The sequence below is a fragment of the Strix aluco genome, chromosome 1 (assembly GCF_031877795.1).
Source record: "Strix aluco isolate bStrAlu1 chromosome 1, bStrAlu1.hap1, whole genome shotgun sequence".
Classification (NCBI taxonomy): Eukaryota; Metazoa; Chordata; class Aves; order Strigiformes; family Strigidae; genus Strix; species Strix aluco.
The window spans coordinates 93212370-93237112 of record NC_133931.1 but is presented as its reverse complement, the minus strand read 5'-3'; the positions used below and the strand labels follow the sequence as shown (position 1 = coordinate 93237112).

At 38.8% G+C, this 24743-nt stretch overlaps 1 protein-coding gene across 2 annotated transcripts in view; it reads right to left on the bottom strand.

Annotated features, from left to right (window-relative positions):
- EXOC2 (exocyst complex component 2) overlaps positions 1–17724 on the bottom strand; it is a 132464-nt gene extending 114740 nt beyond the window's left edge. The window contains exons 1-3 of one of the 2 annotated variants that reach the window (XM_074827136.1): positions 17641–17721; positions 4646–4771; positions 3585–3740 (exon numbers count right to left, since the gene is read on the bottom strand). In XM_074827136.1, coding sequence (XP_074683237.1) covers positions 3585–3702 — 118 coding nt within the window. In that variant the 5' untranslated portion in view covers positions 3703–3740; positions 4646–4771; positions 17641–17721. Of the gene's footprint in view, positions 1–3584; positions 3741–4645; positions 4772–17640 lie in introns of both variants that reach the window. The other variant, XM_074827126.1, reaches the window with a different exon arrangement.
- Between the last annotated feature and the right edge of the window lie 7019 nt (positions 17725–24743).

Sequence of the window (24743 nt, the reverse complement as noted above, 5' to 3'; positions counted from 1 at the left end):
AAAGTAGTCAGGCACAGCAGTTCCTCCCCTTTTGGCCTGGCTTTTGTTTTTAATTTCTAGAAAGCTCTGACCAATTTAAAAAATACTTACAGACAGAAAAGGGTCAGCATATGTGGCTTGGTACCAAAGCTTCACATTTACTTTTTCTCACAATTTAAGTCTCTGACATTACACAGCAGACAAATTTGGCAGTTTTCATGGCTGTCAGACGTAAAAATGCCTTACTCCCTGCCAAAAACTATTTTGGAAATGAAAACCAAAAAATAAAAAACAGAAACACACTGAATCTTATTACCACTGAAAGTAATTTTACTTGAGTAAGGATAGATTTGTTTCTTAAAAGATGCTTGAATAAAAAGGGGGGGGGGGGGGTGAAATAGAATACAACACAAAAAAAGCCTTAAAATAAAAAAATATTTTAGTTATTTATTTGCAACATTTTAACCAGGCCAGTTTTTATTTTTCAGAGGGGAAGAAAAAATCCCATACGTTTATGATGCATGGGTTTTAACTTTAGATTATATTATTGCATCTCTTCTGGTTTTATGCTAGCATCTTCTCTGAAGGAAAAAAAAGATTGAGGTAGGAACTAAGACTAACTGAAAGAATTTGTCTGAACCATTCATAAAGAGGTTTTCACCCCAGAATTTCAAAGGTGTGAATTCATGCATAATTTAAGTAATACTTTAAAATCAAGATCTGAGGTATAGCAATTTAGTAGGTAAAATTCTGAACAACTCTTTTAACAATCCTTGTAGCAATTATTTTCTAGTCATCAGAGGTTCCTAAAGCTCTTAAGAGAACAAGACACTTCTGAAACGGAGGGAAACAGCCTTTGTATCTTAAAAATGCAAAAGAAAGTAAGTCTCTTAACATTTTATATACCACACTAAATATAGTAGACAGTGGCACAAGACACTTTCTAAAACAAATACAGGTATGCTGGGGGAGACCTTCTGATAGTACAGATACAACATTTTTTTCTCCAAAAGGAGAAAACTTCCCTTTAAATAAAATTTCATTTTAATCTGTTGCATGGTACAAAGATCTTCGAGAACATCATACTCGGGTTCTAGCTTTTATGTGCCTTTCAACAAATAGGCACAAGTAATTCTCTTATTGAGACTTTACAGTTTTCATTAAGCTTATATATTGACAATTTTACAATACCTACAAAATACAGCTGCAAATGTCTTAAAAGATAAGCTAAACCTTGAGAGCATAAATGTTACAGGTATCTCCTGAATTTGACTTTTTGTACCATGAGCTATAGAGTTACAAATAAAAAGTTTATTTGGTTTCAAAGATACAAAGAGATTACTAGAAGGCTCTCCCTTAAATGAAACAAAAAAGCATGTTCTTCTATTATGTGATATTCTGTTTATATATATAAAAAAGTTTCTTGCATTTCACTATACTCTAATGCATCTCAAAAACAGATTATAAGCTTTCTAAAACCCTCACTCAAACTTGCTTAAATCTCATGCCTACAAAGGCTCATTTTTGCAAGTACTTCCATTCAAGTCACAAGGAATATTTACATGCCTAATTTAACCATGAAAAGAAATCTTTACATGTCTGGGGCCTTAGACAGTTACTGGAGAAAGCTGAGAACTGAACTAAGGAAAGAAATAAGGCAATCCATCATTTTTTTTAATTTTTATCTCAAAGTACAAGATTATTAGCATCTATGTGTTACTAGACTTACTCTGAAAAAAAATATGAGAAAAAATATTGTCAGTTAGTCAGCTGTAATACTGAGTCACAGTTCAGGAGATGTCTTCCTTCCAAGAACCTAGCACTGATTACTTCCAAGACGATCATACCAATGAACTAATGAATGAGGTTATCAAAGTACATCAACGACACAAATATATGGAAATCTACTCACCTCTATCATCAACAGTTATCTGATTATTTCTCAATAAAGATTCATTAGTGTACTGCCACTTTGGCTAGCAGCATAAAAAAAATACTACTTCCCCTTTTGAAAAACAGTAAAATGAAGTGAAGTGAAGGGGAAAATTGTAGTAGCTGATGCTTGGCCATAAAGCTCATTGTGGTGGCCATGAATGGAATTCGGGAATCTCTGTTTACAGCTATGAAGTGAAATACTGTTTCTAGCAAAGGCAAACAAAATTCCAATGGACTTCAGAGGAGTCATGATTCCACAACAAATTAGATAAATTGTCTCCAACATGAATACTGAAGTACACATATGCTCAACTTACAAAAGAAACAAGGGAAATTCCAGTAGTTATAGTTAACTTGGATTTCCAGAAAATTTTACTAAGTCCTTCTCGAAAGGCTTAAGAAAATTAAGCAGCTATAGGATATGATCCTCAAATGGATAAATAGCTTGTTAAGATAGAAACAGGGTTACAGTAAATCGTGTGTTTCCACTGAGGAAAGTTACCACAGGGTATGTGCTGGGATCAATTATTAAAAATATTTATATTCATAATTGAAAGGATAAAAAGGTTACAAAGTTTGCTGGTGATACTAATTTATTCAGAATGTAAAGACTGTAAAAACTAGAAAAAATGTGGAACAGACCTTATGAGACTGAGTGGATGCACTATAATGTAGATGCTATAAAACAGCAGCTGAAATTCAATGAACAAAGGCATGATGCACACAGGCAAAACCTTAAATTCACAGATGACAGGCTCAAATTGACTACTAATCCTCCAGCATTAAATCATGAGACTATAATAGGCAGAACAACGAAAAATATTAGCTCTATGATCAGTAGCATTATACAGAAAATAGAATCCTATGGAAGAAACATAAAGTAAAAGTGAGAGTACACTATTATGGCACAGTGCATTTACTTCTTGAACACTGCATATAACCAAGATGATGCATGATTGGTAGCGAAACCAGAAGAGATTCAGTGAAGAGCAACAGGAAGGGTTAAAAATACATGCAGAAAATTTAAATACACTAGGACTTTTCAACCTGGAAAAGAGACAAAAGAGCAGTGATGATCAAGATATGTACGCTCAGGAGAATCAGAGAAAATTGATTGTTTTCTCTTTCAGCGCAAGAGCTATGATTCAAATGAAGCTACTATGTTAAAATCAAAGCAGCAAAGGAAATGGGTCTTCACATAACATGCATCTAAATCACTGAACATGCTTTGTCATAACTGTTGCAGATACACAAATTGACTTTCACACTAATTCAAGGAATAGCAACGCTCAGTGACTTTCTCAATACATTGAGAACACTTCTGATAGGAAAGGCTCCATGCTGCAATTCTCAATGCCTGGGAAAGTGATAAAGGAGCATCTTGTTACATCTACCCTCTTCTAGGACACTCCCATAGGCATTCATTCTTAGTGTTCAGCGCTGGATGCTGAGACAGGCTAAGGGTTCATCTAGCAAAGTATGGTCATTCTGATTAGTTACACATTGGACAGCACCCCTGAATTTATAGATTCAAGCACATATTTGTAGAAAGGGCATTCATCATACCATGCAACACAGATTTTACCATGCAAAAAATTATCTCTAGTCATATCCTAAACATGACATTCTACAGTCTCAAAAGAAGTTGGTTGGTTTTTTTTTCAACTTACCTATGAGGTCTGTAGGTCCAGTCCCCAAATTTTCTCCTCTAATTGTTACTTTTGTCCATGAAATGCCTTCATTGGGAGAGATGCCAGTTACAAGTGGGGGCTGCCGTGCTCGAGACATGATGTCTATTCAGTTACTGAAAACTGAGTTGCTTTTATCTGTTCAGCAAGAAACAATAATTTTAAAACAATGATTATAGTATGTAAAAATTACTTAAAACCTTTTAAGCTGTTGTTCTAAAATGGTAAACATGAATGTAAATATGGAGCACCACTCTCAAAGCCTTTTTTGCCAGTCATAAAACAATAAAGATACCTTCTTTGCACTTCCTTTTCTTTAAATTAAGTCTAGCTCTGCATCTATAAGAAGCAGATGAGTATATCCTGAAGCACATTAGCTCCCACCAACTTCTTCACGTTTACAACTCTTAGTAAATACAGAGCCTGTCCACAGGTCCTACAGAAGTCATAAGGCAGGCAAAAAAAGTTTCTTTTAAGGACTTCCGTGGTAATTTTGCATCACCTATTTAATGGCTTCTGAATTCTTCTATTAAGACACAATAACACCCTTAAAGTCCCTAGTAAAAAAATTTCATTTGGTGTTCTGGAACTTCATAGAGTTACCTATGATCAGTTTCTAATAAGAACTCATCTTCATTGGAAAGGCAACAACCAAAAATAATCTGTTGAAAGAAATGTTTTTATTTCTAAGAAAATCCAGGAATGATGAAATAGGTCAGTATTCAAAAACCTTTACGTAGACATATAGAACAGTTTAGAGTACACAATTTTAAAAGTCCAGGTTGGTAAAAAAAAATGTGGAATATAAGCCAAGCTTCATAAGGCTTCTCTTATTTTTATTTCGGATCAAGGTATATTTTCTATTTTTACTTGCCAATGAAACCCAGACTTGTCCATGAAACCCAGAACCTCTGTAAATCATCTCTAACAATAAACGGCAGTAAATTAGCAGTTTCCAAGCACCTGCAGTTAGGAAATACCAGAATTAAGTTAGTTATCTTTGTTTCAGCCACTTCTGCATATACAAGATACATTCATTGTACCATCATACGCCATGCTTCTCTATAACCTCCACAGATTTTTCAGTGTTATAGGTAGATCTGCCACGAGGATCAAAGAAGCTCCCACTAACCGGTTTCTTTCTTCATGTTCTGAATTTGGAACACACACTGAAAGTGAAGATGAAAATCAGAAAGCAGGAATAAGGAGGAAAATCTTGTGGTAGTGATCAAATACTACCCCTGGAACAGGATCCTGTCTCTATGCCACAGATGCATAGCAGGTCACTTATAATAAAAATTCACAGTAACATTTTTTATTTTTCAGTTTCTGGGTGTCCCACTTGAGAGCCTACAGCCATACCTGAAGTCAGTGTGAAATGTACCCTGAACATGCTCCCAAATATTCAGCTCCTAAATAACGACCTCAAATCTATGAATATATTTGATCTTAAATGTCTGTTTCACAGTTTCAAATATTTAAAATAGGAATGCTATTGCACATCTGAAAAGCTATTTTGAAGACAAATTCATTAATATAGAAGAGGCATTTAGATACTCCGAACACCACAGAACTATTAATAGATTTAGAGAACTTTTGAGACTACCTTTGAAGAGTGTGCAATTAACATAAGATTCAGATTCCTGTTGAACAAGCAAGAACATAATTTGCAGTATGTGAGCCATGTCCTGTACATGAAGAAAGTCTGGTAAGAGTCCATAACACCACACTCAACCTATGTCTGGAACTAAGGTGGTTTGTTTTGATTTTGTGTTTTTAACTGTCAAGCCTTATAATACTTCTTGACTGGTTGACTTCACAACATTAAAAATAGCATTAGGTTTCAAATAAAACATTCATTTCCCAGTTTTTTAAAAACAAACTGGTGAAAAAAGAATTGTTACATAGTATCATATGAATGCTCTTATAATCTGTACAAGGAGGCTAGAGAAGCGAGTAGTCAACAGATACAGTCTATAACCCTGCAGGTAGAACATCACTGAAGGAGAGGAGGACTGCATCAGCAGATTACAAAGAAATCAGCTGACAGTCATCTCCAGATACAGAAGAGAAGGTTGTGCTCTGGCAGGCAGAGTCCCCTCCCTCCTGCTCTACTCCTACTCCTTTCCCAGCACAGGTTCCCCCCCGCCCCCCCGACACACACACACAGTCTCTGGCTCACTTCAAAAGTGAGGCCAGGTCCTAGTCTTGCAGCTGAACTATCTCCTGACCCTATCCTGATGGTTTTCCCTCTGACTTCTTGTCCATAAGTTCAAGCAGGGAGGGAGAGGGGTGTTAATGTCCCAGGTCTCCTTTCAAATCTGGACACCTCGGTAATTCCTCTTCCTTACCTCAAGCCCTCTTGTCCAGATAGCCCACCTGCACTACTGTTGATCCACTTTCTCACCACAGGTGAAAATGACAGACCCGGTCTTCTGTCAAGACCCCTAGTCCTGAGGTCACAAAGCTTGCCCAGGTCTCCTCTCATCTGTGCTGCATTAAGCTACATTACACCACAGCACTGCCTGACAAAACAATGGGCAGCATAATAGAAATAAGCTTCCCAGTTCCCATTGCTAAATCTAATACTGCCTGGAGCAAACAGAATCTGAAATTGCAGGGAAAGTCTTGTTTATTCCTATACAATTGCAAGACACCTATGCACAGAAGTTCAGACCTTTCAGAATTTGAAGTTTCCTCTGAAGTCCTGCGCAAAGAGGATGTTAGAGAAGAATCGGGTTCCTAAAGCTTACCTACAGTGAGGAGGACAAACTGCATCTATTCCTCGTGATCTTATTCTACATAGTCTTTGCAGCTTTTCTCACGGATCCTCAGCAGAACTCAAAGACATACAACAGCTGTAAAGAAGCAGTGGGATTACATCCCCACATATATACCTAATCACCTTCTGCAGGAAGCAGCATGTGTCTAGATACCAGTAAGACAACATAAAACACCTTTTACTTATGAGCAATTTTTTGTAAAGATTTATATAGAATGTTAATCAGTAACACAGATATAAAAAGGCCATCTTCAGGAACCCAGTAGTAATATGGAGAGGAAAAAGTCTCAAGGAAAACAAGTAAAATAGAAAGTACTTTGGTATTACTGGGTTGATTTTCTCTGCTGTCACCCCCCCACCCCCCAATGTTATGGTTCCCTTGCATTGCAGCCATTGTTTCTTTCAAAATACCTAGGCACACAGGTAATTGTCTTGAATCAATACCAAAACTCAAAAGTAATATTACAACGTATTTTTCTGGATTTCAGAAATTGGCACTAGATCCCTGTTCATGATGAACTAAATAAATGTAATAAAAATGCTGAGCCTCCTGAGGTCTAATATTTCTTCTAAAGTATTTCCATACTTACTGCAGAATTGCTTTAAAATACCTCACTAGAATGAGAATACCACAGTAAATCTCGACACATTACAAAAGCGCTACAGCACTGAGATGCACTATTATTATTATTATTTTTAAACAGAAATTGGTTTCATTTATTTCAAAGAGTAAGTGAAGGAGCTCTATGGAATCTGTCTTTACTACAAATATCAAACAAATGCTTGGGAGCCTTCAATTCATTTATAATATCTCCTCTCCTCCTTCTTAGGACAAATATGTCAATAGTTAAAATGACTGAACTTCTTATTGGGAAGCCTAGCCAGTATACTACTGCGGTCCAAAAGCAAGTTTCTAATTTTTTAAAAAATATTTAAGGCAAAGCTGAAAAAAATAATTACTTTTTCATTTAATGAAAAGATTCAATAATCTAATTAAGAGCTTTTCTACACATTGCCCTTGTATAAATTAGCAATAATAATATAAAAAAAAGCAGCCCTATTACTGAAAGACTGCTTCTTATACAGACTAGGGGAGACTGCATAAAGACAGTTTTCTATGCAAGATATTTCCTCCAAGGAACCAGGCTCACTCAAGAAGTGTTAACGAGACTATTTTTTTAGCAACAATCATCTTCTACACTAACAGAGGTCTCTCTCCCTCTTTACTCACCCCCCGCCCCTTTTTTTAAACTTCATTTCCTCACAGTATCACCCCAACAGTTTTACATGGATGACTTCTGGTTGACTGCTCCCATGATCTTGCCCATATTATTCTATTATTCTGTCATAATTCTTGTTATGAAAGTGCAAGGAGTTAGAAAGCCTCTGCAAAGACCACCTACTACAAAGACGTCTTGAAAAATGCCTTTCATAAACATCATCTTTGTCTTTACATGAGCTTCTCAAATAAACTGTCCTCTCAAAGATTTGGTTAAAAAAAAAAAAATCTAGACAAATCTGAGCATTACAAGCTTGCTAAAGAGGGGAGATCTTCAGTCTTTATCCTAAGAAAAGCCACTTTAAAAACAAATAATGTAGAAACAAAATACAGCCCAATATAAGGGAAAATACAAGTCTAGTTGCTTTTCTGACTTTTGTGAACCTTCAGCTGGTTTAAAATGACAGTTCTTAAATAGGTTTCCCCATTCAACTTGCAATGGCGAGTAGAGAAGAAACACAAAGTAAAATGACAATAGCTACCATATCTGTTCTGTAAAGCATAGTACTGCTTATCACTCTGGAAGAAGAACCAGAGTATGAAATAAGTGAGCAAGAGAAGGTCAGGATTTAAGGATATTAAATTGGCTGGTAAGCCAAAATCCCAAGGTAAAACTACAAACATCATGAAGGCATGGAATTTCAGAAGACAAGTAACAATCAGGTGCCACCTTATGGATTTCACCAGTGGAAAAATTAGCAGTTGAAATGTTTTTAAAAGGAGTTTCTGACCTGTAAAACAAGATAGCAAGTCAGCTCCAGTGACTGAAAATTCAGTTAAGTTAAAGTTTTCAGTGGTACTTTGTCACTGACACTGAACTTAAAAGACTCTCTCAGAGGAAGACAGACTCAAGGTCAATGCAAGTGCCATGGTCATCTAGCAAAGGGAATCTAAGCTGTCAAGAAGGGAGGAAAGAAAAAGCCTATTTGTCATCACTGAGAAAGTCTAAGCTACAAGCAAGCATGCAAGTCTTCAGGTATCAAATATTTATGTGTTCTTACCCATACATATGGGACAGAATAGAATTTTAAAAATTTCAAGGCAGGAACAGCAGGAATGACCAAAGCATCACCCATGCTCAAATCACAGTATGCCTCAGATGTTGTTTATTTTTTAAAAAACAAACCAACCTGAAACCAGTAGGTGAGGTATTCTTATCACACTAACATCACAGCATTAAATGCTTTCCAAGTGAACGGATTTATGAAACGCCCTTTTTTAAACAAGCAATAAATACTCAGATTCCAGAACCTAGGTGATGGCCTTTTCACCTTAAACTACACAAACTTGTGCTTCTACTAAATAAATCTAATAATTTGTTTTCACTAGAAAACCCAAAGAGTCCCCCGAGTACAACACACTATGACAGAGTCAGTGAAGGGACACTGCAAATGACCCCAAGACAGTCGACAAAGCAAAAAGCTTCCTACATGTTTGTACTCAAACCCATTACAAAATGATGAAAAACACTATTGCAACCTTTTCTGTGCTTTATCTTCCCAACAATATAAATTCAGACAGACAATCTACATAAACCAAGATTTAAAAGCATCCAAAAAGCAGCACTGTGAAAATAACTGACATTTATTAACCCCTCTGGAGATCTTCAGTGCCCTAGAATTTCCACAGCCTTCAACACTGCATTAATAATACAAAGTCCATTCCTGCAAGCCTGCCAGAAAAGACTGGGAAGTGAATAAGCTAAACAATGCTGAAATTCCAAGTGATATTAAGAATCTATGCATGTTTATTTAAATAATAAAAGAAGACTTGTCAATTTAAACAAGAACTGCTCACGAATCTTACATTTAGGGGGGGAAAAAGCTCTTCAAAACACCACTAAGCTACTTATAATGAAAAGATGAACAAACATAAAAAAGGGGGTAATTTCACCGTCACACAGAAAAAACAAAGCCTCATTTGTGTTGCCCTGTCATATCCGGCATGTTGATTCAAGCCAATATTAACACTGACAAACATGTTAACCTACAGGACAATGTTCATGCCAAAATCAGTTTCAATTTGGGGAGATGTGCAAGTTTTGCGATGGAGAGAAAAAATGACAAGAAAGAAAAGATCTAGAATATTAAATGACATAATACAATACCCTTCCCTTTTTAAAAGGGCTCCCAAATATTTCAATCGTTCACGAAGGGCGTACTAGAGATTTTAGTTTTGGAGTAACCAAGGAATAAGCGCAACAGCTTTGCTTTCATAATAGCCATGCTTGCATATTTCCTCTGTATCTCAGAGGTCCTGCTTTCCTTAACCCAGTAAGGTACGTCTTCGTGGCTATATATCTTGACAGAATGAAAGCAAAATAATCACAGCACTCAGCGATGCCATTAACATTTCTGAGTCACAAGGGATTAAAAGGCTGGACCCGAGGCAGATGCTGCAAGAGCCCTCGGCAGAGGAGTTCAGGGCCCGCTGCAGCCTGGGCTGCAGCTGCGAGGGATTGACACCACTAACTGTGGAACCCAGCTCAGGAGAAACTCCGGGCACAGTTCCGGCATCCGAAATAAATTAAAGTAAACAGTGTTGCTCTCCCTCATCCACCCTGTTAGCAGCCTCTCGGTTGAGCTGGAGACCACACACCCAGACCACACAGCACCAGCTGAACTCACTCGCACGCAACATCTAGAAGCTGTCACTCTGCTGAGGTATGAGGAGGAAAAAGGGGGGGCAGGAGCACGAGTGTGTGTGTGTGTGTGTGTGTGTTTAGAAAAGCTGCTTGCTCTCTCCTCCTATCATTACAGCTGGCTATGTTTTGTGTGGTTGGGAAGGAGGGAAAGAAGGGAGGGATAAAAAGAGACCTATAAACCTCACTAAGAAAACATACTGGTCTTGGCCTTTTGTAGTAATGATTTGCACTCCTCCTGTACTAGTTTAGTAGCTGATGAAGGGCTAACAAAGCATCCATTTAACATCAATTAACCTTCTATCACATGTCAAAAAAAAAAAATCTAGACTAGTATAAATCCATTTCCTTGTACATATTAAATGACAGTATCTTATCAGTTATGATGTACACCATACCTACATATTGATGTATTTTTACATCAGGAATTTTGACAAGTTATTTATCTGGGGAGGGGAGAGATTCCCCACAAAGAACAATTAACTGCCCAAATACCATTACAACATCAAACCGCTGAATTTTTCCACCAACATTCTGTTGTAAAATGAAGTTTTGTTCCTTAGTATCTTACAACATAAACAACCTGAAGGAAATTAATGAGCCTACATATAACACTGAGTTTGTGACCCATCAGCAAGAAGTAAAAATAGCAAACCTCTAAAACTAGATTAAAAAGAACTATAATACAGATGAACAGAGACTTTTAAAATGGGAGGGGGGAAATTCGTTGTTTCTTTTAGTTCAGAAAAATCATTTCATCTGTCAATTATATCACCTGTTCCAACAGAAAAAGCTGAATAAAGTGTTGGAAGAATTTTAAAATCTGTTTTAGTCAGTGTACTTTTAAAAAAAGATTCCCTTCCCACCACACACATACCTCCTCCATCAAATTCACCAGCACATGAATTTAATTTAATCCATATAAAGTCTGAAAAGCCCAGAACCACATAGTCAAATTTTCACCTCAGCTCAAAATCTATTTATGTAAGTGACAATGACAATCTGCAAGTGCCACTATTAAATAAAACCATTGATACTACAATAATGCAAGTGTCAGTATTAGCCCTATGAATTTGGATTAGGACATTTTTGTTGGGGAAAACCTTAAGAAAAATTCCTAAAAAATATTTCACCTTATCAAACACATTTTCAAAAAAGTTAGCTTTAAAGTTCCGTAACTTCACACTGAAAATAAATTATTCCACTAATTTATTAATTAGGTCTACATGCTGGTTTATACCAGTTCTTGAATGAACACTTTTGCTAGTATATTCAATGTCACAGCACCTATTTATTACCAAGACTCAAGTCAAACCAACTTAAGTTTTCTGAACGTCTGTTCTGGTCATACTGAACTGGCTAGAAAAGGGCAATAGCAGAGAAGAAAATGTAATTTAAGAAAGTCTGACAACAGATGTTTGTCCCCACAATTTCCGCTATTTTCATTATAAATTGCATAACAACTCCCCAGCAATTAAGTCATCTACTTGGTTAAAAGCTTCTGTATTTATTAAGTGACACATCACTATAATCTAGCAACATTGTGAAGAAAAGCCTTAAACATCTATATATAAACATATATATAGAAAAAAGTCAACTCAGCTTTACACAAAACCGTACCACAGAAGGCCATAAATCTCACATTAATTTCTGAATTCTCACAAAGCACACGCTTTCCTACATCTGCTTCTACCTCCAACATCCAGCAAAGTTTGCTTCATCTAGAAGTCATTCTCTTTACTGTCCTCCAATTAAACCATTCATCTTTTGTTCTAAAGTTATTCATAATTTTCTGTGCATTATTTTAGTTATAGAAAAATGGCAAATAATCTTTATACCCTCATCATCCTTCTCTCATGTTATTCACAGGCAGAAAAATCGAAAACAATACTTTAAGCATCAAAACCTTTCAAATACATTTATGCAAATGCATTCAGAAAGATCCAGAAGTTCAGAAAAACAAACTAAATAAATCCCAATGGGATGGGATTTTTTTTTCCTAGAAAAAAGAAACAAGACACCACAGATTTTTTTCTAAGCCCTGTAACTACACACAATATTCTTTATAAAAACACTATATAACCACTGTAATTACACAGTTCACATGGTTGAAGTTTTAACTTGGGTGCTTGTAGGTAGGACTGCAACCCTAAATTTAACGTTTGCCGTGTTACTTTTTTGGTAGTTCCTTTTGTTTCAACAATTTTTAAAAGATGAGACATGCACTTGTGTTACTGAGATTCCTGTATTTTTCATGTTCTCTCCCAAACACCTCTCTTTGGCCTCTGCTCAAGGAAGTACTCAAGCCATACGCTATAGCATCCTTCTCTATTCACACGGTCAAACACACGCTCAAGTATTTCACTGTTTGAGGGCCTGCGTGCACAGGTATTTTTCTGACATATTTCAGCCAGCCTCTGTCTTACACACTCTCAGTCTTCATTTCCACTCATCTGCCTAAAATCCCATCTCCTGTATGGAACTATCATACTTTCAGAATAATGAAGTTGTCTTGTGAGAAAGAGAAACTCCCTTGGCTTGTATGCAGATGAAAAGGAAACATGAGAAAAGCCTATCAGCTGTATACATAGCTCCTTAACTTTTTGCCAAAGATCTAATGTCCAGTTTCCCAGCAAGAAGCAAGGTACACATGTTAAAACCACAGTGAGATTCAAAGTGTCACAAGACTCAAATAATTCTTAAATAGAAAATTTTAAGTCATTGCTTTTTTAATTGAGACACTTGAGGATTATCTCAAAAAATCAGTTTAGTTTGTCCTCAATACAAAATTGGCCATTTAAAAAGTAACTTTTGTTCAGCATAACCCTAAATCTTTAACTACTACAGGCTTTTTGATGAACTTCCAAATACAGGGTACACTGCTTTTGGGTTATCCACAAAGTGAAAGAAAAAATACAAGTCTAAATACACCTAAAAATAACTGATTAATATTGTAATCTGATCCATGGACACTATACTGCCAGAGTACCCACTGACTTCTACACAATATAGCCTAAGGTCTACCTTTGAGAATTAAATGGAAAATCTGGGAATTTGTAGTTCCCTTAAGGTCAAGAGAAAACCAGACCCATTAAGGGCTTGGTGTCTCAGAAATTTTGTTTTCCTTAAAAACAAAACAAACAAAATTAGAAAGGAAACACAGGCTTTCACACCCATCACTGAGTGCAATCACAGTATTTTCTACTGAAAATGCTGAATGTATTGTCTGCAGATTAACAACTCTGTTGTCAAAAAAAGGCTATACAGACCAATTTCCTTTTGAAGGAAAAGCACTAAATACTCACAAAATAATATAAAAAGTACAATTACAAACAATTTCTCCATAGGAGGGAAGGGAGGTGTTTGACTTAGTGTCGTTTAAAACATTACTTACCTTGCCTTTCCCTACTCAAAGCACATAACATACCAATCACACAATTAATCCTTATTTTCAGGCATTTCTCTCATTACTTAGTTTCTAGGAAGACTGCTTCAGGTTCCCTTTTTTTTTTTATTTAAGTTTACAAAAACAAGTTCTCCCTCCTGCCCTTCCTTCCTTCTCTAACTTTTGACGTTGGGAGAACAATCCAACTCTTTTGAACCTAAATACTGACAGGAATTCTGGAAAATAATTTTCAGGATAAGGTACAAAAATTTTAAATCAGTTTTATTTTTAAATTGATACTTCACGAGCTGCAAACACAGATCTTCGCTTTCATGTTCAGCACAAAAGATGAAACATCAATCTGACATGACTGCGCTATGCATGCGCTGTCTAATCATCCCTCATTCTACAAGCACCTTTACAAACAAGATTTCCCCTCTGGGAACAGTAATTTGAAAGACAATGTTGCACAGCACAGATTTACAGAACGTAGGTGGTCCAAGACAGAAGGTCAAAGTTAAGCTGAAGAGCTAATGTCTGACTTGAGCTAAAAGATATTAATTTAGCTGGGTTTGGATTTTGAACCTTCAGCATACCTTTAAGTACAGCAACAGATTCCACTCTTACTGAAAATCTCACATAGAAAATAATTTCAGTGTAACATGTACAGTCTTCTGAGTATTATTTTCCAGTCCTTCATTGTAAAAGTACTGCTGATTTCTCCTGTGGAAGGTTTTCTGTGCCTGTTTGCGTAACTGTGATGTACAACCATTCAAAATACATGCAAGGTAGTGTCTGTCTGTGCTTCACGGGCTGTTTTGTCCTGGAGTACAAGACTGCAGCTGCAGATTATTTCATGGATACTTTCAATAGCTGTCAGAATCCATGTTTTTAAGAACACCTTTTATATTCAGTCTTCTGTCACCATCCTATTAAGATGTTACTTTTTTCTTTCCTCTTTTTTTCAAAGTGAAGTAGGAAAGCAGAAAAGCACAGAATAAACAGAATTAAAATAACTCAAAACTGATGTTTAGTTTCAAGTACAGTGCTTAAGACTTACTGGATTTACAGCTAAACATATCAGTACATTGAAAGAAATTGATTAAGTATGGTTTAACATAACATCTAAAAGTTTCCATCACTAAAAGAGGTCAGTGGCCTCTGCCTTTCGAGTCAACCCACTTACTTTAGTTCAGCTTCACCGCCAGGAGTAGCATACTAAAGAACAGACTGTACTCAGTGGATACATTTTCTTTTTAATAGGACCTCGGGAAAACAATTGGTGGATTCCATATTTTAATATCTTTATTGTCCATTTTTGCCTCAAATGCTCTCAACAGCTAGGAAAAAAACTGCTCATATTCACAAGAAATCCTACAATCAAAAAAAAAAATCTGACTACTACAGATTCAAAAACAGTTAGCGAACAGTACCTTTTGTACTGATGATGAAACAGTTTCTCCACACAACAATATCAACTGCTCAAAAGGCAATGTATTAAATATTTTACTTTAAAGGCTTATTTTTTTAAGTTCATTACTTAGAACTTTAAGAGGTTTTTTAGAAATCCATTAACAGACTGCTATTCAGCACTAATATCTGATAAAGCAATTACAGAATTAAAAAAAAACTATCAGGTCTGTAAAAATAATGTAATTTATTGAATGAAGGCCAAGAAAACACAAGACAACTTTACATTTTGTTTTAAAAGAAAGCACAATTTTGATTGGCAACATGCTTTTAATAGTTTCACCTCTAACGCATAGTAAGAAAAGTTAGATTTTCCATACAGAAAAAAACCTTTACCATTTCAATGTAAATTAATGGTATTATCACTGAGATAAGTCATACCAGTATAATGAAAATAATTGCATCCTGTTTTAAATTATGTTTAAGACAACAGAAATCCCATTTAAGTAAAAACATTGTTGTCCGAGGGTGGGCATAAATCACAAAAACTGTAAACTAAGCTATCCATGGGAAAGAAATCAGCAGCGGGATGTGCCTTTTGCTACTTCTTGCTGGGTCAAGCTGTGATAGATACTATAGAAATAGGGAACCGGGAATTATAGAGCTTGTCTTCTGCAGGTGAGCAAAAAGTAAAGCAAGAAAACAGACTTGTTTTCCCAAGCCACAAGTCTGTTTATTTGCAGTTTACATTAAAAAAACCCCAAACAAATATAAGTCCTTTAACTGTTTTGACAACTTTATCAAAAGCAAAACCAAAACAAAGTTTACAGTAATGAAATGCACACAAATCACTAAAGGAGAAAAGAGACTGTTTACTTATTTTCAGAATGATCAGAACGCCTGGAAAGTTGAAGTGAGATTACAATTTTAAACTAAATTTTAAAGAATGAATATTTGCAGTTTAGATTTAATCTGGTATTGTGTCAGAGCTAAAATGGCTTAATATTTCACTGGCTTTCAATTCAAAGCTTTCGAGTATGGCTAGAAGCTGATAATCTACAATGAGCAAGCAAATTACAGGAAATAGAGAAAGGGGGGGAGGAGGGGGAGGGAAGAGAGAAGGACAAAGTGACAGTGTAGAAGGAATGCTATGTTGAAAACCAGTAAAACTGAACAGAATGGGAAACTCCCTTTTGGGAACAGGATCATGCCCATTTTCGGATATCTAGTCCCCTTGATAAGAGATCCTTTACAGGTTCCTAATTAAGATATAGAAGAGGCAAGGAGGAAAGACGTTTGGTCACCCAGTTCATGGACCCTTCTGGGCTGTAAGACAGTCCAAGTGAGGGAGAAATGTAGAACTGGGTAGGAAGTAAAAATTAAGTCACAGAGGAAGAGTAACAATTCCAGTTAGGTATCAATGAAAGCAATCATCTCTCAAACAGTATATGTTATTTTGATTTGTTCCACATCCTTTTCAGTGCTTTCTTATTGTACTTGCCTATGTACATACTCATTTTGGGGAGTTATTTCTGAAACTTTACTGTACCACTGAATGCAAAGTTAAAAAAATAAGTCAGATCTGCAAGTAACCAGCTCTTCAGAGGTCAGACCTCACCTCTCCCCTGCTTATTTCCTCTATTCCCCACCCAGCACACCCATGCACAAACACTTCATTGAGCAGAACGACTTAAGCCAGTTCTAGGCCCGCTTCGTTTCATCCTATAACCAAGCGGGCCCAGGAGCTCTCCGCAGGCCGCTCTCGGCAACGAGAGACAAAGGCAGAAGCCACTGAATCGCCGCCCTGCCCGCTGGCTTGCGGGGCCGGCCCCACCACCGCTGAAAAGGGCCCCCTCCCAAACGCACCCACGGCCGGGACACCGCGCTCCCCGGCCCCCGCCACCCAGCAAACCCCCACCCGCCAACCGGACACCGTGTGCCCACCCTCCCACCCCCCCGGGGGGCCCACGGCGCTGCCGGCGGTGCCCCGTCTCTTGCCAGGGGGCTGGGGGGAGTAGAGAAAGGGAGCTGCTGCAGCCGGGAAGTCACCGCCTTCCTTCCCTCGCCGGGCGGCCCGGCGGGACCCGGCGCCCAGCCGCCGCCCTCCCCCAGCCCCTGGCCTCGGTGAGCCGAGCGGGGGCGGGCGGCCACCCGTCCCGGCGGCGGCGGCAGCAGGCCGGTACCGGCGCACCCCCACGGCGGGTCGGGGCCAGCAGGTGCCTGCAGGGAGGCTGAGGAGGGGCAGCGAGACGGCAGGAGACCAGCGACCCCCCCCCCCGCCCCCCAGCCGTTCACGACAGTTCCGTCCCCGCTCCCCGGGGCAGGGGCGGGGCCTGGGACGCGACACTCGACGCCGCCCGGCGAGCGAGAGCCTCGGCCCTCCCCAGGGAGCGGCGGAGGAAGAAGGGGGGAGGCCGAAGGCAGGGGGTCGGCCTCCGCCCCGGGGAGGGGGGAAAGGAGCCGGAGCTGCCCCGCTGAGAGCCGGCTCCGCACAACCCGGCGGAGGAAGAGCGGGGCGGGAGGCCAGGGACTGTCACTCACCGGCCGCCGCCGCCGCGTTCGCATCCGGCACCTGGGGCGGCTCCGCTCCCGGCAGCGCCTCCGCGTCCGGCGGGCACAGGCACCTCCAGCCGCTGCCCGAGAAAATCGATGGAGCGCGGAACAATCGAGGGGGGGGAGGGGGGGAAGCTGCTCCCGACCGCGGCCGCGCCGCCGAGCCCCGCCCCCTTAAAGGCACCGCCCTGCGCGCGCGTTCGTTCTCCCTCCCTCCATCGCGTCTTTGGACGGGCTGTGGTAAAGGTGTCGAGAGCGGCGGGAGCTGGTTCCCCTCGTGGGAGAAGGGGAAAAATAAAATGATAATAACAATGGTGACAACAACGGCGATGGCGACAGTAATAAATGATAATAAAACCATCCCCGAGCACTGTATCAAGGTCCCTGTGCAGGCAGAAACTCATGCAGGAGCAGCGCGGGGACCCCCGGGCTGTGGCGTGAGGGCAGGGCCTGGGGGTGCCTGTGGCGGCGAGGAAGGGTGATGAGAAAGGCCCAGGCATGAACAGTGGGCAGGGCTGTCAACTGAGTAATGCAAATCAGTCCTCCTTTGGCAATGAAAAAGTAAAAATGTTTCTTACCAGACCTGCTGTCTATGTAGGGGGCCCTCTGGACCTAGTCTCTTGTTCCTTTTGGAAAGGCTCAGGAGACCTCCTTTTTCCCTTTTTGCTGGGGTTGTTTGAAAATACAGTTGGGAAAGCCAAGTTCAGGCAAAATCTTAATGGGAAGGAGAGGAAAAGCAGTAAGAGAAAAACGGAAGAATCCATTGCTCAGTTTTGCCAAACCAGACCTAAAACAGGACACTAGTGAGAAAACAAATTACCTTTCATAAAACCTCAAGGAACTTAAGCACCGTAAAAAGCATTATGGGCAAGAAACATAATTTTCCTCATTTTTTTACAGAGGTTAAAGCCGCACAAGTTAAATTAGTAGACTGCAAAATCTCATCACATGAATAAAAAACACTTTTCTGACTCTTTCCTCTAGGTTCTGTAAAATATTACACAGCATCTCCCTGGGGAGAAATGAAAGTGTCCGGTACCTATCTTTTCTCTAATTATCGCCAAAGCTGTTACTAGTGTCTCTGCAGTTTTCTGCTAATCTCCAATGCAGAAAGAGAGCTCTTCAGTCCTCCAAGGAAAGTAAAGTTGGCATCACATTAAAAAAAAAAAAAAAAAGTGTAACTATTTGCCACACATTTCAAAATTATGTTTTTCCTCTGTGACAGCTTGTTTGCATTTTCTCATTAAAAGCCTGTCATCGGATGTGCCAAATAAAACCAATACTTTGAAAGGTTTCGTTGATACAGAAGGCCCCACCTAGCACACTCCATACCTGGGTCCCAGCCCTGCCCGATGCCCTCTGGGAGTGGATACCTGTGCCTAAAAAAGCCCATTGACTTTAGTGGAGGTCCATAAAGGGAGCTGTCTACCCAGAAGATTTTCTAATAACCATGAATTTAGATTTAGTTCAAGTGAGAAACTTCCGTGAAAGCCTAAAGTTTTGTTGCGGAGTTGGCTGCATCTTCACCTCTGTTGTAAATGCAAATACTCTAAAAGAGGTGAATCATTAAGAAGAGAGAGCCTGAACTTGAGAAGACACAAAGCCCCCAGTGTTAGCTGAAGTGAAAAAAAGCTGCCAAGCCTTTTGCTTCTGAAAATGTCACCTAGCCTCCCCTTTTAGAGGTTTTAACCTGCTGGTTTTAAACAGCTGCTCGGCAGTGGCTTTATCCAGATCTTGATCTTGGAGAACCTGTCAGAACACCAAAACCAGGCTAAACTGCAATGGCAGAAGCCTTGTAAATGGTGTATGTAGGTTCATCACAGGCATCCACATAGGCAAATCCTCCTATTGCCAAGAGCAGCATCCAGGACTCTTTATGATCTGCAGGGGCCCTGGGTAGTATTGTTGATGAAGAACTTCCTGTGTGCTGCACTTTGTTGAATCTACCGTGGGTGGTTTTCCCAGCTGATGTGAGGTGACCGTGTGGTAACCATCACCTACCCCTTTAGTGACTCCAGAACAAAGCTAGCGCTGACTGACTGTAGATTTGACCCACTGGAGAAAAGAAATACCGCCCCACACATCTCTTTAGAACAAAAGGAGGAAAACTGGTGCTGTTAATATGTATATCTCTCTATCTCATATATATCTCTTATAATGTATATACCATAATATATAGTATATATTTGCTGTCATATATAATGCTGCTAATATAAATATATTACTCCATGGAACTCCAGATGCTGTTAAAGAGATTAACCTATGCTGTTAAAACTGAGGAAAGAAATGACAAGTTGTAATATAATGACCTGGTAAATAGTAAGTATTATACCTCATAGAGGTCACAAGAGTAATTGCTCATTCATGCCTTTTTCTAATCAATTTATGTAGATCTGACAGTGATCCATAAACATTACATCTCTCTACAAAGTTGGGTAAACAGATTTGAAAGCCAAGAGATATTATTATGATCATCTTGTCTAACCTGAATATTGAAAGCTGTAGAATTTCTTTCAGCTATTCCCACACCAAGATCCTTCTATAGTTGGTTCTTAGAAAGACATCTTCATTTCATTTTATTTTAAAGAGTTGGAGAAATGGCGAATCCATCACTGCACTTTTGAAGATTTCTCAGTGGTTACCCTAACGTACCATGCTACCCTAACATGTAAAAAATAACTGATAGAAATATAGATGTTGTTTGAAAAGGTAAATTCATCTAGCTGCAGCATCTGTCCATTGCAAACCTGCTTCTTGTTAACAGAAACATTTTCGTTTTGAAGATGTTTGTAAAATACAGAATATTTATTCCTTCACCTTCTACTTGATAAACTGTATGGATTAACTTTGATTCTGCACTGTATAACTGCCTTTCTAGAACTATTCTGTTTTCTGAATGCCTCCAAGATTATAGCTAGCGCCTTACTTTTTTGGCATGTGGATGCCCAAAACAGACCTCTCCCTACTTCTGTTTGAATTTGTGAGGCGAATATTATAACCAAGGAACAGAAAAAAGCTAAAAGGCATAAGGTTGAAAATGACCTTAAGAAATCACCCTTTCTAGTCCTTTCCCTTGCCCCAAGACAGGATCAACTACTCCTTTGTTGTAACATAACTGTTTTTTCAATCTTGTTCTCGAAGAGTTCCCAGTATGGTGCTTTTGCCATCTCCTCAGGCAATCTTTCCCAGTGTTTCCCTACCCTTATCACTAAAGGTCTTTTTTCTAATGTATACTCTTAATATATCCCCTGCTGCAGTTTCAGTCTGTAAGTGAAAGTTCTGTCTTTGCTGGGCCCAGAGAACAGACTGTTTGCTTCCTCCCTGTAGCAGTCTTTTACATATTTAAAAGTTCTGTCCCCTGTATGTTCTTTTCCTCATTAATCCAAAGAGTCTCATTAGTAAGTATCCTGATATTTAATGTTTTTTGGACTGGTAATCAAGCTTGATCTCTGCTGCACTCTTCTCCAGTCACTCCATGTCATTCTGGAAGTGCAAAGCCCCAAGCCAAGCATGCTTCAGGTGAAAAACATTTTTAAAAAAGGAAAAACTAAAATTGAAGTCGTACTGTGGGTTAGAAAAGTAAAATAATTGCTCTGCCTATTTTGCAGACTGTCTTTCTCTTCCTGCTCCCCTCATATGGCATTTGCCTTTTTACAGCAGCCTAACAGCAGTGACTCGTGTTTAGCCTGTGATTCCTCTACATTTTTTCTATGCAACTGTAATCCTGTTTACTTTTCCCCTTCCTGTATCTGGGGAGCTGATGATGCTATGTCTAATAGACTACACTTGCACCTATTGAATACTATCTTTTGTCTTTTTCTTAAAAAAAAATCCCCAGTTTGACAAAATCCCTCTGAATTCTAATTCTGTTCTCTAACACACTTTTAGCTGCTCTCTTCCTCATGTCCTCTCCAAATGCGACAAGCTTAGTCTCCATTCTGTTCTTTGGATGTTTTACAAGGAGTATCAGATACAGAACAGACCCTCGAGGAACCTCTTTCAATACATCTCTCCATTTTGCTAACTCTTCCTCAGCCCTGCTTTTTCTGATCCCGTGGGATTTTCAAGCTGGACCATAAGGTATTTGCTTATTCTTGAGAAATGTTGCCAAAAGCTTTACTAAAATGAAGATACATGACTGTTTAGTACTTCTCTCCTTTGTATAACACCTATTACCTTATTGCAAAAGGAAATCAGACTGGTTTAACAGGAGTTGTTCTTGACAAATCCATGTTCATTTTTACTTGTCTGTCTGTCTTCTAATGCTTACAGATGGTTTGCTTAATAGTTTCCACAAACTTAAGCTACCTGATCTATAACTCACCAGCTCCTCCTTTTTTTTATGTGTACTTAACTTTAAGCCTGATTGAAATTAAGAGGGCTGCTTCCATGACCATGAGAGGTGTCTTCTGAACCAGAGATCAGTAACCTGCTAAAGCCGTGGCAGTAGAACCAGGAGCAGAGCCAAGAAGCCAAGAAGCCCAGCCTGTCCTTGCCTGCTCTAACAAATCTATAGCCCCTGCACAACCTTTCTTCACCTCATTGGTTCCACTTCCCTTTATTTTCTTGATCCATTGAAAGAACTTTCCTGCAGATGTTGGCTTCTAGCAGCTGCCACAGATTTTATGAAAAATTCATGCAGATATTTAAATTTCCAAGCAGATTTCCTGTGTTGTAGTATGCTTTCAAGACCAGCTGCTTTCTGCTTCCTCCTAAATTGAAAATCACCTGGATCTGTGTTGTCAAACCAACGTCCAGGAAGTGATGTACTTAAATCTTATGCTTCTATTTCTTTTTTAAGTAAATAGGTACAGAAATAAGTTCTTTGACCTTGGCAGCATTTTGACCATTATCTGGGAGTTTAAGCCAGAAACCTTTATTATGAAGTGAAATACATTTATCTTAGCTGAAAGGCAAGAGAGAAAGAAACAACTTACTGATCGATGTTTTCCCCCAGATGATTTTTGGTATGCTTCAAGAGAAACAACATATAAATTAATGCACACAATATTTTGAGTTTTCTCCCAGAACACATACAGTCACTTTTTCCACATCAAACAGAAAATACAGTCTTTTGCACTTTAAACCATTTCCAACAGTACACAAAATTCTCTCACTGTTTTACTTTCTTGGCTAACACCACCCTAATTCTTCCCTTTCAAGGCCTGTCCAAGGAATCTGTGCACTACTGACCCAGAGGCATTGTTTCTCTAAACAGCACCAATGAAACAAATTATTAAATTACTTTGTGCAGCTAAAAATACTGAATGCTGTATACCACAGCTCTGTCAAGAGTGTCACTACTAAGTTGCATCAGTTTAAATACTTCTTGGAACCAACCTTCATCTACTGCGTGTATTTTAAAACAATAGAGGGAGGGGAAAGTTGAAACCTAAACCAGCTTAAAATTTTGCCACATTTCTCTCAAAGGAAAAAAACACAAACCCCACCACTTCAAAGACAATTTGACAGTGTTTGTTCCTCAAATTCCAGGTGAAATTCCGTCCCTTGTTTCCACAAGACCAGACTCTGGCACAACTGCTTTCATTTCCATGCTTTTGGGAATAAGCAGGGAAAAGCTGTTCATTAAATATTTTTTCACAGACTTCTGAAATCGTGTTGAGTGAAGGCAGAGATCAGATCTCCTGTTCTGTTTTGAACTGTACCTGTGGGACAGTTCATCGCTGCCTGCACACCCCAGCTCCTCTCCACTGGAAGCCAGCATACCTCTGCTCTGGTAGCAGCCAGCACTTCCCAATGCATCGTAGTGAAAATCAGCTGGACTAACAAAGAACTATTATTTAATTATCAGTTGGGTTCATTTTAATGGAACCAAGTTGTTTCCCTCACTTGCCTCATTCAGTGGCTCTGCTGACACGTGTCTGTAGAAAGAAGACGTGACAAGCAGCCCAAGGTTGTCTGGGTTTTGCCCCTCCCAGTGTTAGCTTGCCAGAGTGCCTGTCAACTTGTAATTTCATATGTATGTGCAGTTTCTTGCAGGAACACGGCTTTATTTTACATGCATTTCAGGGACAGATCCATTTTGCCATTACAGCTGTTAGTATGTAGTACAATGGGGACTGTTTTTTGACAATCGATACATAACAATAAATAATCAGATCTGATAACACAGTAGGTGTATCACATACACACATACTTGCAAAACCACATTTATTTTGAAGGAAATGATATGGAGGTTTTGTGTTTAATATTACAAATAAAGATTCCATCTATTTCTAAATCCCCTTTTGACTGTATTTTTTTTTCTTCCTAAGTTTCCCTGTCTGTCTCTCTCTTCTTCTTTCCTCTCTTCTTCCTCCCATCCTCCTGATCTCTAATTCTCCTGTGGTGAAAAGGAAGGGAAAATTACAAAATAGGACTGGGGAAAAGGGAACAAGAATGGCAAAAAGTGGTTAGCTAAATTGTGCAATCTGAGCCAAGTATAATTGTTCTTTCAAAAATTAACTTTTTAGATAATTTACGTTCAAATGAATATCACAACTATATGCTGTTAGCAAGAGGTTGAATTTTTCATCAATTAGATATAATTATGAAGTTCCTTTTAGAGACAAAAATTATTTTAATATCAGACAAGCAATTAACATTAAAATGTGGATTTTGATCTATGCCCTAAATGTACGATCAAAGGTACCAGATCAGACAACTTGATCTGAAACCCATTAAATACATGACAATATTTGATTTTAATGAACTACAGTTCTAGTCTTTAATGTTTCTATTGACATTCATTCTTAGACACAAAAGTACATTTACATGAGAGAGGTGTTTGGCCTTGACTTCAGATCTACAGCAATTTCCACAGAAATTTCTGAAAAGAATGTTGGTTGGCAATTTAAAACATAGGGGCCTAAATTTAGACTGTTAAATCTGTACTTAGCCCTGCAATGTGCTGAGCACTCTGGCTGTTATCCAAGAAAGCACTTACGTGTTCCCATTAAGTTTAAAACACATTCAGGTCTATTATTCACTTTACCAAAAGAACTGAACTCAAACACTTAAAATTAAGCATGCACATTAAAGTAGCCGGTTGGACTCAGCCTCATCCAACCCCCAGTCCCGTTCTGCCCACA